Source organism: Plutella xylostella, chromosome 5 (genome assembly GCF_932276165.1).
Source record: "Plutella xylostella chromosome 5, ilPluXylo3.1, whole genome shotgun sequence".
NCBI classification, from domain to species: Eukaryota; Metazoa; Arthropoda; class Insecta; order Lepidoptera; family Plutellidae; genus Plutella; species Plutella xylostella.
The window spans coordinates 4,225,739-4,241,418 of record NC_063985.1 but is presented as its reverse complement, the minus strand read 5'-3'; the positions used below and the strand labels follow the sequence as shown (position 1 = coordinate 4,241,418).

The 15,680-nt window shown below is 40.0% G+C and overlaps 2 protein-coding genes across 2 annotated transcripts; both read right to left on the bottom strand.

Moving 5' to 3' along the window:
* Nucleotides 1-195: 195 nt before the first annotated feature.
* On the bottom strand, nucleotides 196-3,413 carry LOC105396764. The gene is made up of 4 exons (XM_011568775.3): nucleotides 3,026-3,413; nucleotides 2,388-2,560; nucleotides 1,430-1,564; nucleotides 196-963 (listed from the first exon to the last, which is right to left on the bottom strand). The coding sequence occupies exons 1-4, from the start codon at nucleotides 3,321-3,323 to the stop codon at nucleotides 814-816; spliced, it is 756 nt and encodes a 251-aa protein (XP_011567077.3). The 5' UTR covers nucleotides 3,324-3,413; the 3' UTR covers nucleotides 196-813.
* Nucleotides 3,414-4,307: 894 nt separating this feature from the next.
* Nucleotides 4,308-5,511, bottom strand: LOC125491387 (cell wall protein DAN4-like; the record flags this gene model as incomplete). Its single annotated transcript, XM_048633207.1, has 1 exon — nucleotides 4,308-5,511. A coding segment is annotated over one exon (1,068 nt), but the record flags the coding sequence as incomplete, so codon positions are not given.
* Nucleotides 5,512-15,680: the final 10,169 nt, after the last annotated feature.

The following is a 15,680-nucleotide window of genomic DNA, read 5'->3' as shown; positions in this document are numbered from 1 at the left end:
TTGCTATGGTTATATTCATTACAGTCATGTATTTTGCCGGATCCAAATGGTAATTTTGGATACAACGACGACGTTCTCAACATAGGAACTAAGCCTCTTTGTAAATAAAATTAAAAAATAAATGTATACATGTACAGTAATAGTGATTTGTCACTGAATTACAGTAATTGATTCCAATCAATAAAAATACCTGAATAAAAAAGACAAAATATATTCAAAAAACATCCCTCACCCTTATTGCAATATTGTATAGGCACTTACTGCCTAATTAATTCGGAAGACAAATTATAGGATATTATAATAATATGCGATTATAACAAATTTAATATAAACTATACAATTTTACTTATAAGTAAGTATGACTAGATTATGCCAAAAATACAAAACATTAGCAGAAAGAAGCAGAAAATGCTCCTGTCTAAATTACAATATTTTTTAACAACCGTTTTCATCGATATGTATAAGTAGGTTTCAGACTTCAATATAAAATGTAAATATCTAAAAATTAAGGTGATATTTCGTGGCCATTATATAAGGTTTCATTTTATTATAATTATGTAAGTATTTTGATTTAGGTGCTGTAACACATAAAACAAATAAATCATGTAAAGAGCTCAGCACCTACATAGCTCAGATTCAATAAAATGTTGTTGGAATGTAAAATCTCATTACTTTAATTACTAAAATTGCACTTACTTAAAGTAGCCGCCGTGTGACTGATTGGATAATGTAGGTGTAGGGATATTACCTAGATCATAACTTTTCAGCCAGATTTCATGGGACGGATCACAACCAATGCTTGGTTAAGTACTATCAACATTGTTGCTTGAAGTTGTTACTATACAAGACGGCGAGTTCCTTGACGGTCTGCCGCTCTCCCTCGTCCCACAGCCGCGTGGCGAGCCGCCCCAGCGTGGGGTCCTCGTCGGTGCGGGCCCACTCCAGGAGCAACTTGTAGCGGACCTGGAAATATAATTAGAATAAATTCTTGACAACAATGTCAAGTCTTTTGACTAGAGAAAAGAAAAACTTGGCATAATCAAAAGAAGGCCTATATGCAACAGTGGGCGATTGAGGTCTGATGATGATGATTTTATGTTTTTAATGAGGTCTTTCGTGAGTGGACTGTGGAGTGGATGCCTCATAGCTGAGCTGCTTTTCTAACTATGACAAAGCATGTTTATGAATTGTGAATTGTATAACTACTACTTTTCAGCTTTATGGAATTGAGAATGGGGGAAACAGATGGTTTCTGAGTTTCCTAGGACTCATCAGTAGGACATAGCAGTTGTGTTTTGAGTGCAGGAGGTGTCCTTGTTACCTCACATGTGTGGAAGGGCAAAAAAAATACCTATGACACAAACAGTTGCGAACTTAGTTGCCACATCAGCCAAACAACACAAATTAACATGTATGTTTTATTTCATACCTCTGCAACACCATTTCTGCCCTCATCCAGTTCCACAGTCTCGATGCGCCCCCGCGTGAAGCCGAGCGTTCTGAAGAAGCTGTGCCAGTTCCTGCCGAGGTTCTTCGAGACATAGTCCATGTATTCATGTTCCAGCTGAAAGAAGTAAATAAACACTAAAATAACAAAGAACTAACCGATTGATCTGTGTGATGACTTAATTGGATTGATGATAAGTGATACTTAAGGAACATGTTATAGATTTTCAATTGCATTATTGTGATTTTTAGGGTTCCGTAGCCAAAATGGCAAAAACGGAACCCTTATAGTTTCGTCATGTCCGTCTGTCCGTCTGTCACAGCCGATTTACTCGGAAACTATAAGTACTACAGTGATGAAATTTGATGGGAATATGTGTTGTATGAACCGCTACAAAAATATGACACTAAATAGTAAAAAAAAGAATTGGGGGTGGGGCCCCCCATACATGTAACTGAGGGATGAAATTTTTTTTTTCGATGTACATACCCGTGTGGGGTATCAATGGAAAGGTCTTTTAAAATGATATAAAGTTTTCTAAAAAACATTTTTCTTAAAGTGAACGGTTTTTGAGATATCAGCTCTCAAAGTCGTAAAAAGTATGTCCCCCCCCCCTCTATTTTTATAACTACGGGGTATAAAATTCTAAAAAAAATTGAGGTGATGCATGCTAATTAACTCTTTCAACGATTTTTGGTTTGATCAAAGTATCTCTTATAGTTTTTGAGATAGGTTGATTTAACTGTAAATTATATTTGCTGCTACGGAACCCTTTGTGCGCGAGCCCGACTCGCACTTGGCCGGTTTTTATTGCAATGAGTATTGATCAAAATAGTCATTACCTTTGTATTCTTTCCACCAGCTCAACAGGAGCCACAGGACAAGCTGATGATTCTGGCTAAATTATGACCTTATGCCTAGTTAAAAAATGTGTTATTACCATAATTTTTGCTTCCATGACCAGAGTTATTAGATTTGTCTTTTCTACTGTTTCTTCATCATCAAATGGGTTATTCTTCTGTGAGTTAGCTCCGGGAGTTCCCATGTTGTACACATACTGATGGCCGACCTGCACGTCTTTGGAATTTACCACATGGATGACATCACCAGTTGCTAAAATGAAATTTATAATCTAGTATTAGTTATTACAGTTTTCTACAATATTATTTAAATAAGGGAAGTGACGAGAAATTCATGTTGTTTAATTATCATGATTGCAGAGAATAGTATTCAAAACATTCTTGTTAGTTCAATTATATATAAACTGGTCCAGATAATGGGGGCTGGGGATTCCCAATTAACAAAAAATTATTTATAAAACATGAAGCACATGGGAGAACAATGAAAATCTGTTTGCGCTTAACATTAAAGGACAATGATACATTTAAATGATGAATCACTACTGCTTATCATCATTTAACATTACTATCTAGCTAGTGCCACCATTAACTAAATACAAGTGGGGCAAGTATGTATTACCAAAGTAAGGCTGGATTACAAAAATATATCAAGAAAGGCGAAAGGTAAACTGGGGTCAACGGGCCGTTTAAGTTACAGGAAGTATAATTTTCAAGTTACCTTGAGTATTAATTGATGTCTGGTCCTTTCCGGATTTTGTATGTTTGCGGGTATCGTCGTGTTTGTTAGTTTTGTCACGATTAAAGAAAGTTTTTTTGGTAGGCTTGGGATTCTTTTTTTCTTTCTTAGGCTTTTCTGGTTCGGGTATTTCCTCTTCTTCGACATTGTAAGGTTGATTTTCGGTATTACTTTGTGATGTATCTGTAGTCTCTACCGGTTCTCTAGGTGGCTTCGGGACTGCATCAGACTTGAAACTTTTTGCAATAGTTTCAAATAACTTTGATTTTAGGATAGACATTACTATAGTATCTACGAATTCGTAACAGGAAAACTTTTCAAAACTCTACTAAACAGAAAGAAAACACAACTTTTTGTTGATATGTCAGCTCTCAGCTACGACATTGACAATGTGACAATTTTGACAAGACTGACTGTCAATTTGACAAATGACAATCGCGTAAAGAGGCATCTTTGTCTATGGGAGATTAGGGTTGCCATATTATATTAGGTTGTTTACTAACTAAGCGGTCTATATCGATTAGATAAGTTTCAAACCGCGGCAGTTAGAAAATTCACAATAAGAGCTTGGTCTCTATATTAAAAGAATATGGATGGTAGGGCAAATTCAAACAATACCTAGGTAACCTAGCAATTTTTTTTCAGTATAATTCGCAAATATTTCGGTCTAAAAGTACTATTATACAATACGATATATATGCTGCCGAGCTGTGACGATCGAGTTATGGACGCCGTGGCATACCGACTTGCCCATTGCATCGATTTGTCTCGACCAGTCACCTTACAGCCTTTTTGTATATTAAATTTTATTGTATGTACAGTAATGTCCTTGCTACCAAAGCAACTGATTCAGGGGAAAAGCGGGGAAGGTAGAATGAAATCCCAAGAATCTCGTATGGAAGGCTACACCCATACTTCGTTAACCCAAGTTAGCAGAAGACGGCTAAAGCAGGCGATTATTGTTTATCAAAGAGAGGTCATCATCCTTATTTTATATTGACAGTAGGTAACTTAGGGATGTGCTATTTTGACAGTATGGTTACAGGTTAAATTTTAATGTTTTGTTAATGTTCTTACTTTGCTATTTATTAGATTTTTTGTTTATATTGTAGTTTTAGTAATAAAATTATTATCCAATAATGAGTAACGATAACGATAGATCAAAGGGACCATTTGCATCCATTTTCAATTTATTTGGCCTTTTTGGGACAGTTTACTCCGCAAACAGTGACCCGGAGGATCCGAACCTCAAATGTCGGCCTCCCCCTGTGAGGAAACTAAAGTGTCTGCCAAAAACTAAAAGTGATGGCGATACTGAGAAAGATAAAGGCGATGCTGCTAAGCTTGGAGAAAGTGGCAGCGCGAATGATGGTGGTCTATCCCGTGACGGGGGTAATATACTAGGAAAGGGAATGAATGAACCAAAAAGTGGGGATGGCAGCAGATCTGGAGACGGCGCGGCAGGCATTAGTGGAACTGTCGTTGGGGAGGGTTCTGGCGCTGATGCAGCGGCGGGGGCCAGCGCGGGGGGAGCGGGAGGAGCGGGAGGAGTGGGGGGTGCAGGAGTTACTGGGGCAGGCGCCGGGGGTGGAACAGACGCCGGCGGTGGCGCAAGTGCGCCTGGAGCAGGCGGTTCCGGGGCTGGGGCAGGTACTGGAAGTGGGGCAGGTACTGGAAATGGGGCAGGTACTGGAAGTGGGGCAGGTACTGGAAATGGGGCAGGTACTGGAAGTGGCGCAGGTAGTGGAAGTGGGGCAGGTGCTGGTAGTGGGGCAGGTGCTGGAAGTGGGGCAGATGCTGGAAGTGGGGCAGGTGCTGGAAGTGGGGCAGGTACTGGAAGTGGGGCAGGTGCTGGTAGTGGGGCAGGTACTGGAAGTGGGGCAGGTGCTGGAAGTGGGGCAGGTGCTGGTAGTGGGGCAGGTACTGGAAGTGGGGCAGGTGCTGGAAGTGGGGCAGGTGCTGGAATTGGTGCAGGTGCTGGAAGTGACGCAGGTTATGGAAGTGGGGCAGGTACTGGAAGTGGGGGAGGTTATGGAAGTGGGGCAGCAAGTGGGGCAGGAAATGGGAGTGGGGCAGCAGGTACTGGAAATGGGGCAGGTTATGGAAGTGGGGCAGGGGTTGGACCTGGCACCGGAGCAGGTGATGGTAATTTCGGAAGAGACGGCAGTAAACCTGGCAAGGACGGAACTCCAGGAGATGATGACGACATGCTGGGAAAGGGTCTTGGGGATGGCACTCAGGGGGTGGGTCTGGGAGACCGCGGGGTGACGGGCGCGGGCGTGGCGGGGTCGCGGGGCCCGCACGAGCCGCCGGACGAGCTGCCGGCCAGCGCGCACCGCCCCGGCCTGCTGCGGCACATCCACAACGCCGCGCGCCTGCGCATACCGCAGTGCTTCGAGGGTGCCTCCGTCTCCGTCAAGAAGTACATCTACGGCAACTGGCTGGTCGGACACTTGTTTCAGTTCAGCTCAGTGTCTCCCAGCGGCTACAGGGTGCTTCTCTCTTACTCCGACAAGGACAAGAAGTCGGGGCTTCCGTATTTCATTTTAGAAGCAGCCCCGGGGGGACAGGCGAGCTGCGAGGTGCGCGTGCGGCCCACGCTCGGCACACGCGCCTCCGTCGTGGCACAAATCGCCGACAAACAGTTGTACGGACTTGAAAGCACACTGGATATTTTCTTTGGATCTTTCACGACGTCACTGATTGCTGTCAACAGGGAATTTATCGCCTTTCACTATTTACAGGTAGTCTATCTTCCTTGCTTGTTGTTAATAAAATTACTATATAACAATGCCAGCCAAAAGTGGCAACAGGATTTTAAGGATTTCAACTACCTACTTAAATATTTTTAGACATGAGACACTTCACAGGATAGGATCTCCGCACCAAGCTTTATATTTTTAAAAATCAGTTTACTTAGGTAATTCTAGGGATAGGGCATTTACTTAAGGTCCTATTGAATTATTATGTTCATAACTAAGCTATACAATTCCATCAACAGAGCATAACAGACAGATTCTCCCTCGGAGCGGAAGTGGTAGCTCGAGGGTACCAGCACACGGAGTTCAGCTCGGCGTCGGCGGCGGCGCGCTGGGCGTCCGACCGCACGGCCGTGAGCGCCACCCTCGGGAACAGGGGACTCGACTTGTGCTACGCTAAGGCCATGCGGCCGCATCTTACTGTTGCTGCCATGCTGGAGGTACGAGTTCGGTCAATGTTTATGCTGCACGTTGTTTAGTTTTAGTACTGAATTCGAAAACATAATAATTATATTTACTACAATGCACCTCCCGAAATCCCGTAACTGAGCCTTGTACTAAAATTATCTATATTATTGTGTGTTAAACATGACAAACCAATCCACTAAAGCCAACTTACTCTAGTAGGTAAGTACAGTGAGCTTAAATTTTTACACCGGATGAAATAGACACAAAGGCTGATTGTACTCTTCAGACTTCTGTTTAATGGCGCTCCACGGGAGACGCCTTTATCCGGCAGTGGATAATTACGGGTTGATGACGATGACGTATACATACATTATAGTCGGAGTTATGATGAATACGATAGCCTAACATCCACAAATCACCCACCACAGGTTGGGTTCGCGGTGCGCCGGGCCGTCGGCACGCTGGCGTACGAGTGGCGCGCGGAGGACTACGTGGTGAAGGCGTCGGCGGACTCCGCGGGGCTGGTGGGCGCCACGCTCGTGCGGACCCTCGTCGGGGCGCGCGTCGACCTGTCCTGCGCCGTGTCCGCACTGCTCAACCATCCCAATGACAAGTTCAGGCTGGGGTTTTGTGTTAATGCTACTATTAAGTAGGGTGGTGAGATGGCGGCGGCATTGTGTTCTGGTTTTGAGCGATTTTTTATGGTACTTTATTTTATTAGGTACTATACCTATGTTAATTTGTATGGATTATTTATTTTGGTAGCTATGTTGTATTTAAATATATTAAAGAAACAAATTTACTCACATGAAAAACATAAAACTCTTTGTCTTATCCACGCGCTTCCTTCCTTACGAAAACGATCACATCACCATAACCGCTGCAACTTTCAAACACAATTTGCCCGCAAACGTTCACACACTGCAATCGCGGACCCGAAAAACTAAAACGATTTTAAATATTCATCGCGAACATAACGATAATGTAGGCGTGTTATTGCCGTCGGCTCTCTCCCGGGCGTCCTACGGCGCAGGCGCGGGCAGGGGGCGGGGCTTCTAACACCCCTAGGCACACGGAGCTATAAAATCAACCTTACTCGGTGCATATAGGGGTGATTAGGATGAGCTAATGGTGGTCCAGTGAGGAGTGGGCGTTCGTTCCGCCTCGCAGCGGTTATTGAGTGTGTGGGCGCGCGTGGCTCGCGCCGGCGGCAGTGATGGTGATGGAGCGGCTCGCGGACTTCGTGAGCAAGTCGCTGGAGGGGGGCGAGGCGCCGGCGCCGCCGCCCGAGGACTCGGACGAGGACGCGGAGGCCGAGCTGGAGGTGGACATCACGGCGTTGGATGACAAGCCGCCGCCGCCCAAGAGGCCCCGCAACTGGCTGCTGTCGCCCGCGCCGCCGCACTGCAAGCGAGAGGAGGATGACGACGACAGTAAACATGGTGAGTGCACCGACATGAGGGCCCGACAACAAGTCATTGATAGGGGTCCAGTCTACCCCCCTAACAAAAATTTATCACACTGAATGGTTAGTAAACTACATAACCCTACAGAAATATTTGAAGCTGTAATGAATGAGTAATTAATACTGAATTATTTTATTATAATAGTGTATCCTGTCAGGGCCCGGTTAAGTGTGAATATAAGCTAAGATTATCCAGTAAGAACGGGCCTAGAAGCGGGTAATAGGTGTTAGAAACAGATAAAATTATATGCTATTGCAGCACGATATAATTTGCTATAAAGTAACTTACATTAAAAAATGCAATTTACAACTATACAAATCCAGTAGTAAGCATGAAAAAATAATAATTGATTGATCATCATCAGTACATATGCCTCTCCTAAGGAGCGTTTTAAAAGTCTAGGATAAACCTAAGATTAAGGCCTAAGGCTAACCTAGGATTAATGTTTATTACCCCCCGGTTAATGTTTATTTTAACAGGTCTTAATTTTATCTTTACACTTACAATAAGTCATAAACAACATATTTTTTATTGGGTTCAACCTTGGTTCAACGCACCCTGGGCAGTCAGCTACTGAGAAATAATCTGATTGTTTAATCCGTTCACTACGATTACCCTAAAATAACCCTATTGTTCTTATCGACACGCTAAAAAGGTGCTCTATGTTATATTATGCTTTATGTTATAGTTGTGTACATTAATCTAGTAAAAATAATATCTTATACGTTATTGTTACTACAAGTGATGTGACTTATAGTGGCTCTTGACTACTTACCACTTCAATCAGAGGATTTTAAGCTAAGAGTGTTTAATTATACTCGTAATCAAATCAGCTCTTTATACTTGGTTATACTTGGTTATATTGTAACTAAGTATTTACTTCCCTAGTTATAACATCGCACAACTTGTAATTAGAAGTAGTTATTGACTGCTGCTGCCGTAAATTGCAAGTCTATAAACCTTCACCTTCCATCACTAAAACCAATGCAAATGAGTCTAAATGCCTTTTAAATAATATGCCACCTTTGCAATCATCTATGAAATATTATAAATACATAGTTCAATTACCTATCTTTGAATATACACCCTGAATGTACATAATATATATCAATGAGCTCACTGAGTCCATAATATTATATTGAACGATTAGTGGCATAATCACCATACTACGCCGGCCCGTAGCAAAGAAAAGCCTACGGCGCTACGGCGTAGTGTGCTACGAATATTCGTAGCCTTTGCTACGCTTCGTAAACTCTGAAAGTTAAAGTAAATGCTTTTATTGAGACTTAAATTGAAAAGTGTGTGTGTGTGCACTGAGGGACCACATGTTTTTTTGTAGGTTTGGTAACTAAAACATTTAGTAAAAGTTGTAACTTAATTTGTAAAACGAATGCTGGAATTTGTAAATAATTAATTCAAAAGTTATTCGACATTAATATGGTCCCTCATCACAAAAAAATAATTTCAATTTCTAGAAAAGTATTTAGTTTTGAGGAATTCTTTGTTACTACATAATTAGTAAAAATCATTTAAAGCTGTACACCTCGATCAAAAACATAAATTTACTCTGATTATATTATAAATTTCGTATTAATTTGTGGTCCCTCAGTTCACACACTATAGAATTATAAATTCATTAAAATATAAAAAAATCCAAGGAAATCTGCAATGTTGCACTTATTACAAATTATAAAAATGGTTTTACTAAAGGAAAATCATCATTTATCATGGATTAATCACTCATTCAACAAGTTATTAAATTTTTTCCAATTCCCTTATATTGCAATTTTAGGTTATGTTATTTATTAGGGTGACCGCACACCAAAAAAATCTCAATGAGGCGTTTGTTAAAAAAAATATTTACATTATTGGAAAAACAGATGGCGTTGTCAGAGTTGTACTAAACTGTCAAAACCCTCAGAACACAGATTTTGTGTCAGCTCACATCTTATTTCCACAGAGGAAATTCTATATCTGCCCTCATTCATTCTCTACAGCAACGACGCTTGAAAAATAAACATTCTGTACTTGTAAATTAGACTAAAAAGAAGTACTATTAAAAGGAGTGAGTTCTTATTCCGAGTTTAATACTCCAACCTCTTTGCTCTGTGTGCAATATTTGACAGTTCTGTACCTACACTATGTTGTCAGGACATCTATCGGCTTGTAAAATCTCATAAATCTGTCATAATTTGTATGAATTAGGGCCAGCGCGCGGGTGCAATTTTCTTTTGACAAAACGTTCTGACGGGCGTATCCTTCCTTTTGAAATAATTATTGTAGAAAACGATATACTTACGTTTACGACTGCAAATATTAGTACAGTGCGACAAACTTATCTGTTCCGGTGAGAGCGAACTAAATTGATCCATATCTCATTTTTTACTAATGAATTATATATTGATATAGATTAGATGGGTTTATTAAAAGCACAAGAGCGAATTACCACTACTTCTTGGCAAACTTAAAATCTTATACAGGGTGTTGCAAAATTTTGCAATACCCTGTAATGTGTGTCCTCTCCTGTGGCACTGTAACTAGTTTAAGACAGCTTTACTTATAAGATTTATATGACGTCTTCCGTTCCCTCAGAAGAATGCAGCTCACATAAAACGACAGGCCGGTGGCCATCTATCGGACGATTTTGAAACTTTTAAACTGTCAAGAAAATCTCCCATTCACTTTCATTCACTTCATAAACATAGAGAAAATAACACTACGTTGCGTTTTATTCATAAATTTGTATAGGTAGATGGGTGCAATATTTTTGTGTGTAAGATCTTGGAGGCGTGGGGGAACTTAATCATCTACACAAAAATTTACTGTAGTTCAGTTATACCTAGGGAATCTAGGGATTAGTCTGAGGCCACTCTATATATAAATCACATATTGAAATCGTTTTTAGTGTGCGGTCACCCTAATAAATAACATAACCTAAAATTGCAATATAAGGGAATTGGAAAAAAATTAATAACTTGTTGAATGAGTGATTAATCCATGATAAATGATGATTTTCCTTTAGTAAAACCCTTTTTATAATTTGTAATAAGTGGAACATTGCAGATTTCTTTGGATTTTTTGATATTTTAATGAATTTATAATTCTATAGTGTGTGAACTGAGGGACCACAAATTAATACGAATTTTATGAAATTTACTCTTAATTATCTAGTTATTTCACTGTTATAATGTTTCTTGTAACTTTTACTAATTCGTGCAATAATCTTAATGTTGTTTAATGTCATAATTAGTATTTTATAAGCCAATAAAAAGTGGTCCCTCAGAGACAAATAAAAACTACTGGAATACGATATAATCAAAGTAAATTTATGTTTTTGATCGAGTTGTACAGCTTTAAATGATTTTTACTAATTATGAAGTAACAAAGGATTCCTCAAAACTTAATACTTTTCGAGAATTTGAAATTTTTTTTTTGTGCTGAGGGACCATAATAATGTCGAATAACTTTTGAATAAATTCTTTACAAATTCCAGCATTCGTTTTACAAATTAAGTTACAACTTTTACTAAATGTTTTAGTTACCAAACCTACAAAAAAACATGTGGTCCCTCAGTGCACACACACACTTGAAAAGTACCTACTTATATTTTTGCATTTTGGATCTGCACAGAATTTTGAACTGTGATACTGTATTTTTAAAAAGCCGAGTTGCTGTATAGAATTGAAGCTTTTGGAGGATCTTGGGTTCGAATTTGAGTTGAAAGTGAAAATCCTATTTATTGTTTATGTGTGTAATAAAGTTATATGTTATTGATGTATCAAAACTTTATACATTTTAAATTGGTGTTTTCTTAGATTATCTAACTATACAAGGTGGAAAAGATTGATGAGACAGTATTGACTGATACCACAAATATTGCAGCTTCAAGAGAACTATGTCTGAAACTAACAAATAGTGTATAACGAGGTTTAGCTACGTATAATATAAATGAATGATTGTAGATTTCTGTAAACACTTAAAAAATGGCCTTACTAAATCCAAAAGGGGCCGTCCATTAATCACGTGAGGCTCAAAGGGGGGGGGGGAGGGGGTACTGAAAACCTCACGAAACATCACAAGGGGGGAGGGGGGGTTCTCGTTAGACATCACGTGTATTAATTTTTTGTCAAAAATTAGGTAGGTATTTCTGAACCGATATTTTGGACGGCGCAAAAATTTTAACGATTTGTAGTATGACCTATTTTTTTTCTGGTCAAAAATTGCCTTTACATAGACTTCCAAAAAAATACACGTGATCCAGGGGGGGGGGGAGGGGGGGTTGGTCCCAAACCTCACCAAATATCACCAGGGGGGAGGGGGGGGTCAAAAAATGAGAAAAACGACCTCACGTGATTAATGGACGGCCCCTTAATATCTTTAGTTTTATTAAACAATTTAATTTCAAAATATTTCATTTCATTATAGGCCCAATGCCAGAGTACTGTTGCATGCCAGTTACACCAGGTTTTACCCTGTATTCAATTTTAATTCTCTTATTTATATGCTGTATAACAAATATCTACGCCTAGTGAGGGCTACTAAGGCTATTATATCACATTAAGTATTGTTTTTGTCTGCAGATATACCTATAAAATACGAGTAATAGCGAGTAAGTGCTAACCGATGTTAATAGAACGGCTCACTCTCGAGACCGGTTAGCCGTGACGAGTAGACGTGAGCGGTGTCATTCGAAGCAATTTAGCAAATTGGAACCTCTCGTTTTTATACGGCAATTATGTAAATGGAGAGATTACGAGGAGGCGGCCCGAGGCGGCCCCCGCGCCCCGCACCGCCCCCGGCTCTCTGCAAGGGTTGTGTTGACAAGACGGAGATTTTTTGCCAAAATGAAGCTGCTTGTGAGATGCCGTCGGCGCTGGTACAAACAGAACTGTCGCTTCCGAATCTTTCGTGGTGTTTGTGTGTCCTACATACAAACAACATTCCGATAACACTACAATTACATTTTCATTCAGTACTTTATATGTTAGCACTGTTAGGAGGTAAGTAAGAGATAGGAGGAACGCAAGGTTGGAGCAAATGACAATCCTGTATACCTGCGTACTGACCATTGTAAAGCGATGATATAATGCCGAAAATATCTATCTTTATTAAAATATGTGTGTATACTTAAATGTTCTCAATGACATTGATGGCAAATTTGAAACATATTCAAATATAGACGCATTTTTCCTGAAATAAAAATGACATATTATGTATCTAGCCTATCTGAAACCTAGTTAAACATTGTGAGATATGGCGTTTCGACTTTCTCCGTGTTCGGCATCATAAGGGTCACAGTGACAGTCCATTTTTCTCTCCACCTTTAATTTGCAAGGTGCGGGTGCCTATATAAATAGAGTGAGTCGCCCGCGCGCCTCAGTTGTAATATCACCATGCAGAAATGACTAGGTTTCAGATAGGCTAGATACATAATATGTCATTTTTATTTCAGGAAAAATGCGTCTATTATGTAGTCTGAGCCTATCTGAAACCTAGTTAAACATTGTGAGATGTGTTTATTATCGCATGGTGGAGAGAAAACCAACTGTGACCCATAAGCTACTGATGAGTATATCAGTAGATAAATATTTGAATCTATAAATTTATAATGCATAGATTTCTAAGTAATAGATATACTAAAAAGAAAGGTATAAGTATACATAAGACTTAAGTACTTCCTTATTATTCCTGACTTGTCAGAAAGTTATGGAAGGTATGTACCTAAACATATAGGTAGGTATTTATACATATGGATACACACAGTGCCTCTTCGAAAGCAATACTTATAAGTAATTTATATGATCAAAATCTTGTTATTGTCAAGGCAATATTTTTAACATACACTAGCCGAATGGATGGAACCAGTGAAATACTTTGCAACAATATTTAAAAGCTGTAAAATGTAGAATATCGATCCAGGCCGCTGGGGCCTCGAGGACCTGCTCAGTCAGCCCTGTACGACGACACGGCCTGCAACACCTGGCGCGGCATCTAGTCCTTGGAACGAGGAGTGGTGCTTGAAGGGAAGATAATTTTACTAAATATCTCAGCCTCATCAGCAACTGGAAAAGATTAGATGAAGGCTGTGACACTGGCGGATAACTAAGTATTCAGTTTTTCAAAACATGATGCAGGTCACTATATTCATATTCTAGATTGACAAGTAACACACAGTCTAATTTGTATTCTAATTTTTATTATTAAAATTCCTGTGCAGTCCTACTAGGAAGGAAAGATATTTTATAAGCCTTTGCACCGATTTTGTGGGCTACTATCATTCTGTATCATCATGTGTGAATATTATGAGCTCTGGCAGCATTCCTTGGTAGATGACATCAATTAATAAAGATTGATTAACACAACAATAACAATTGTAATAGTTGACAAATGAAACCCGGCTAACATGTCTTAGCTGGGTAAGTAAATGATCAGTCATGCCACCAGGATAAGTAAAATGTTCAGTACTTCATATGAAAAACATTAACAAGGTCACCTTTAGGTATGTTCGTCAACACTAAGGGCAGGTCTCGGCCAAAACCTTAAGGCTTCGCCTTGTTGCAACTTCAAAGGTACGTAGGTACGGTACGGTACCTACTTACATTGTTGTAGGTTCGATTTTGAAACCATTAAGTCAACCTAGATAAAACAAAATAAAATAGCTCGATTAAATAAAGATGGTACGTAAAGATGTTAGTTGTACCTGATCAGACCTGACGCAACGACAGCCAACATAGACTCTCTAATCTGTGGAAGCAACAATCATGGTGTCGGGAACATGGACAGTTGGACGAGCCACCTCGAGCCTGACTTATCAATCAGAACTGACAGTTCGCCAACAGCAGATAGCTTGCGGCTATCTATAGGTAAACTTAGGTAGTTAGCTATACCCAAGAAAAAGTCCTTGGACATCGATATGACAGTGGAACGGCGAATAACTGTGGCACTCTTTAAAACAAAAAGGCTTGTTGTTGTCCAGCTAAGGAAGGTTACCTACTTCAGCGACCTGGTATTGCATTCTGAAAGAACTGCGAAGAGTTTATTATGACTAATAATTATTACTTATTTAGAAAGTTTTCAGCAAACTAATAAATCAAGCAGCTACCATGTCACCGCTGCCCGGTTATAACTCTGTACTAGCTTAGTAGATATTTATACCAGTTTTAGCCTTCAGCTAGAGGCCAGAGAGCTCCTAAATGAGATGCGAGTACTAGCATGACACAAGTAATTTTTTACTTGGTAACTAGTTACGTAACTAACTGAAAGATCCATAAAACAGTTGAGGATTACTCAAAATGGAATTGTGAAAACGGCACGTCTGCATCTTAACCAGTCAGTCTAAGTAGTTTCAGCAGATACAGTGTTGAAAAATAGTTGTGAAACGTTTGCGCCAGAATCGAATTAAAAATACATTTTCATTAGAGAAGCCGTTTAGGCATGAATAGGTACTTTCACCCTTTGGATTGTGCTCCAAATGATGACCTTCGCAATTCATAGAAATTTAATGACGACTGCCATTGTTTATTATCTAGCCCCGTACATTGAGTAGGGCTGCGGCTACACGTGATGTGATACACAGTACACAGTAGGTATATGCATGTTCCCAGAATAGTGGAAGTTATAATTTTACCAAAAGGTAGTCGTCTCGTGCAGGAGCACCGTTACTCGATTTATTAGATACACAACTAGTAGACAGCTGCTGCGTAGGAGGTTCACGCATTTTTCAACAAAGAGCTCGGATACACACTCACAATCCACTGGGACATAAAGAAGACAGCTAATATGGTGCCACTCAGAAACCGCGATGACACTCCGATCATGATCACCCGACAGTAGGATCATAATAAATTCGGTAACTTGTGAAGCGGTATGGTATAGCAACAGCGACTTTCACGAAATCAGGAATTAGCTCAGTGCTTTTAGGTTGAACACTCGCCGGTGGGATTCACTTTGCTCACAGCCGAGAAAAGAAAAGACTCAAAGCTGGAATCTGCCGATGTGTCATGA

What these genes read in the sequence shown, in the direction of transcription:
- LOC105396764 (XM_011568775.3), bottom strand. Translation starts at nt 3,323, where the DNA reads ATGTCTATCCTAAAATCAAAGTTATTTGAAACTATTGCAAAAAGTTTC. An exon ending in TCATGGAAGCAAAAATTATG is followed by an intron (nt 1,565 to 2,387) that starts GTAATAACACAT and finishes TACTTCTTTCAG; the next exon opens with CTGGAACATGAATACATGGA. An exon ending in GCAGAAATGGTGTTGCAGAG is followed by an intron (nt 964 to 1,429) that starts GTATGAAATAAA and finishes TTATATTTCCAG; the next exon opens with GTCCGCTACAAGTTGCTCCT.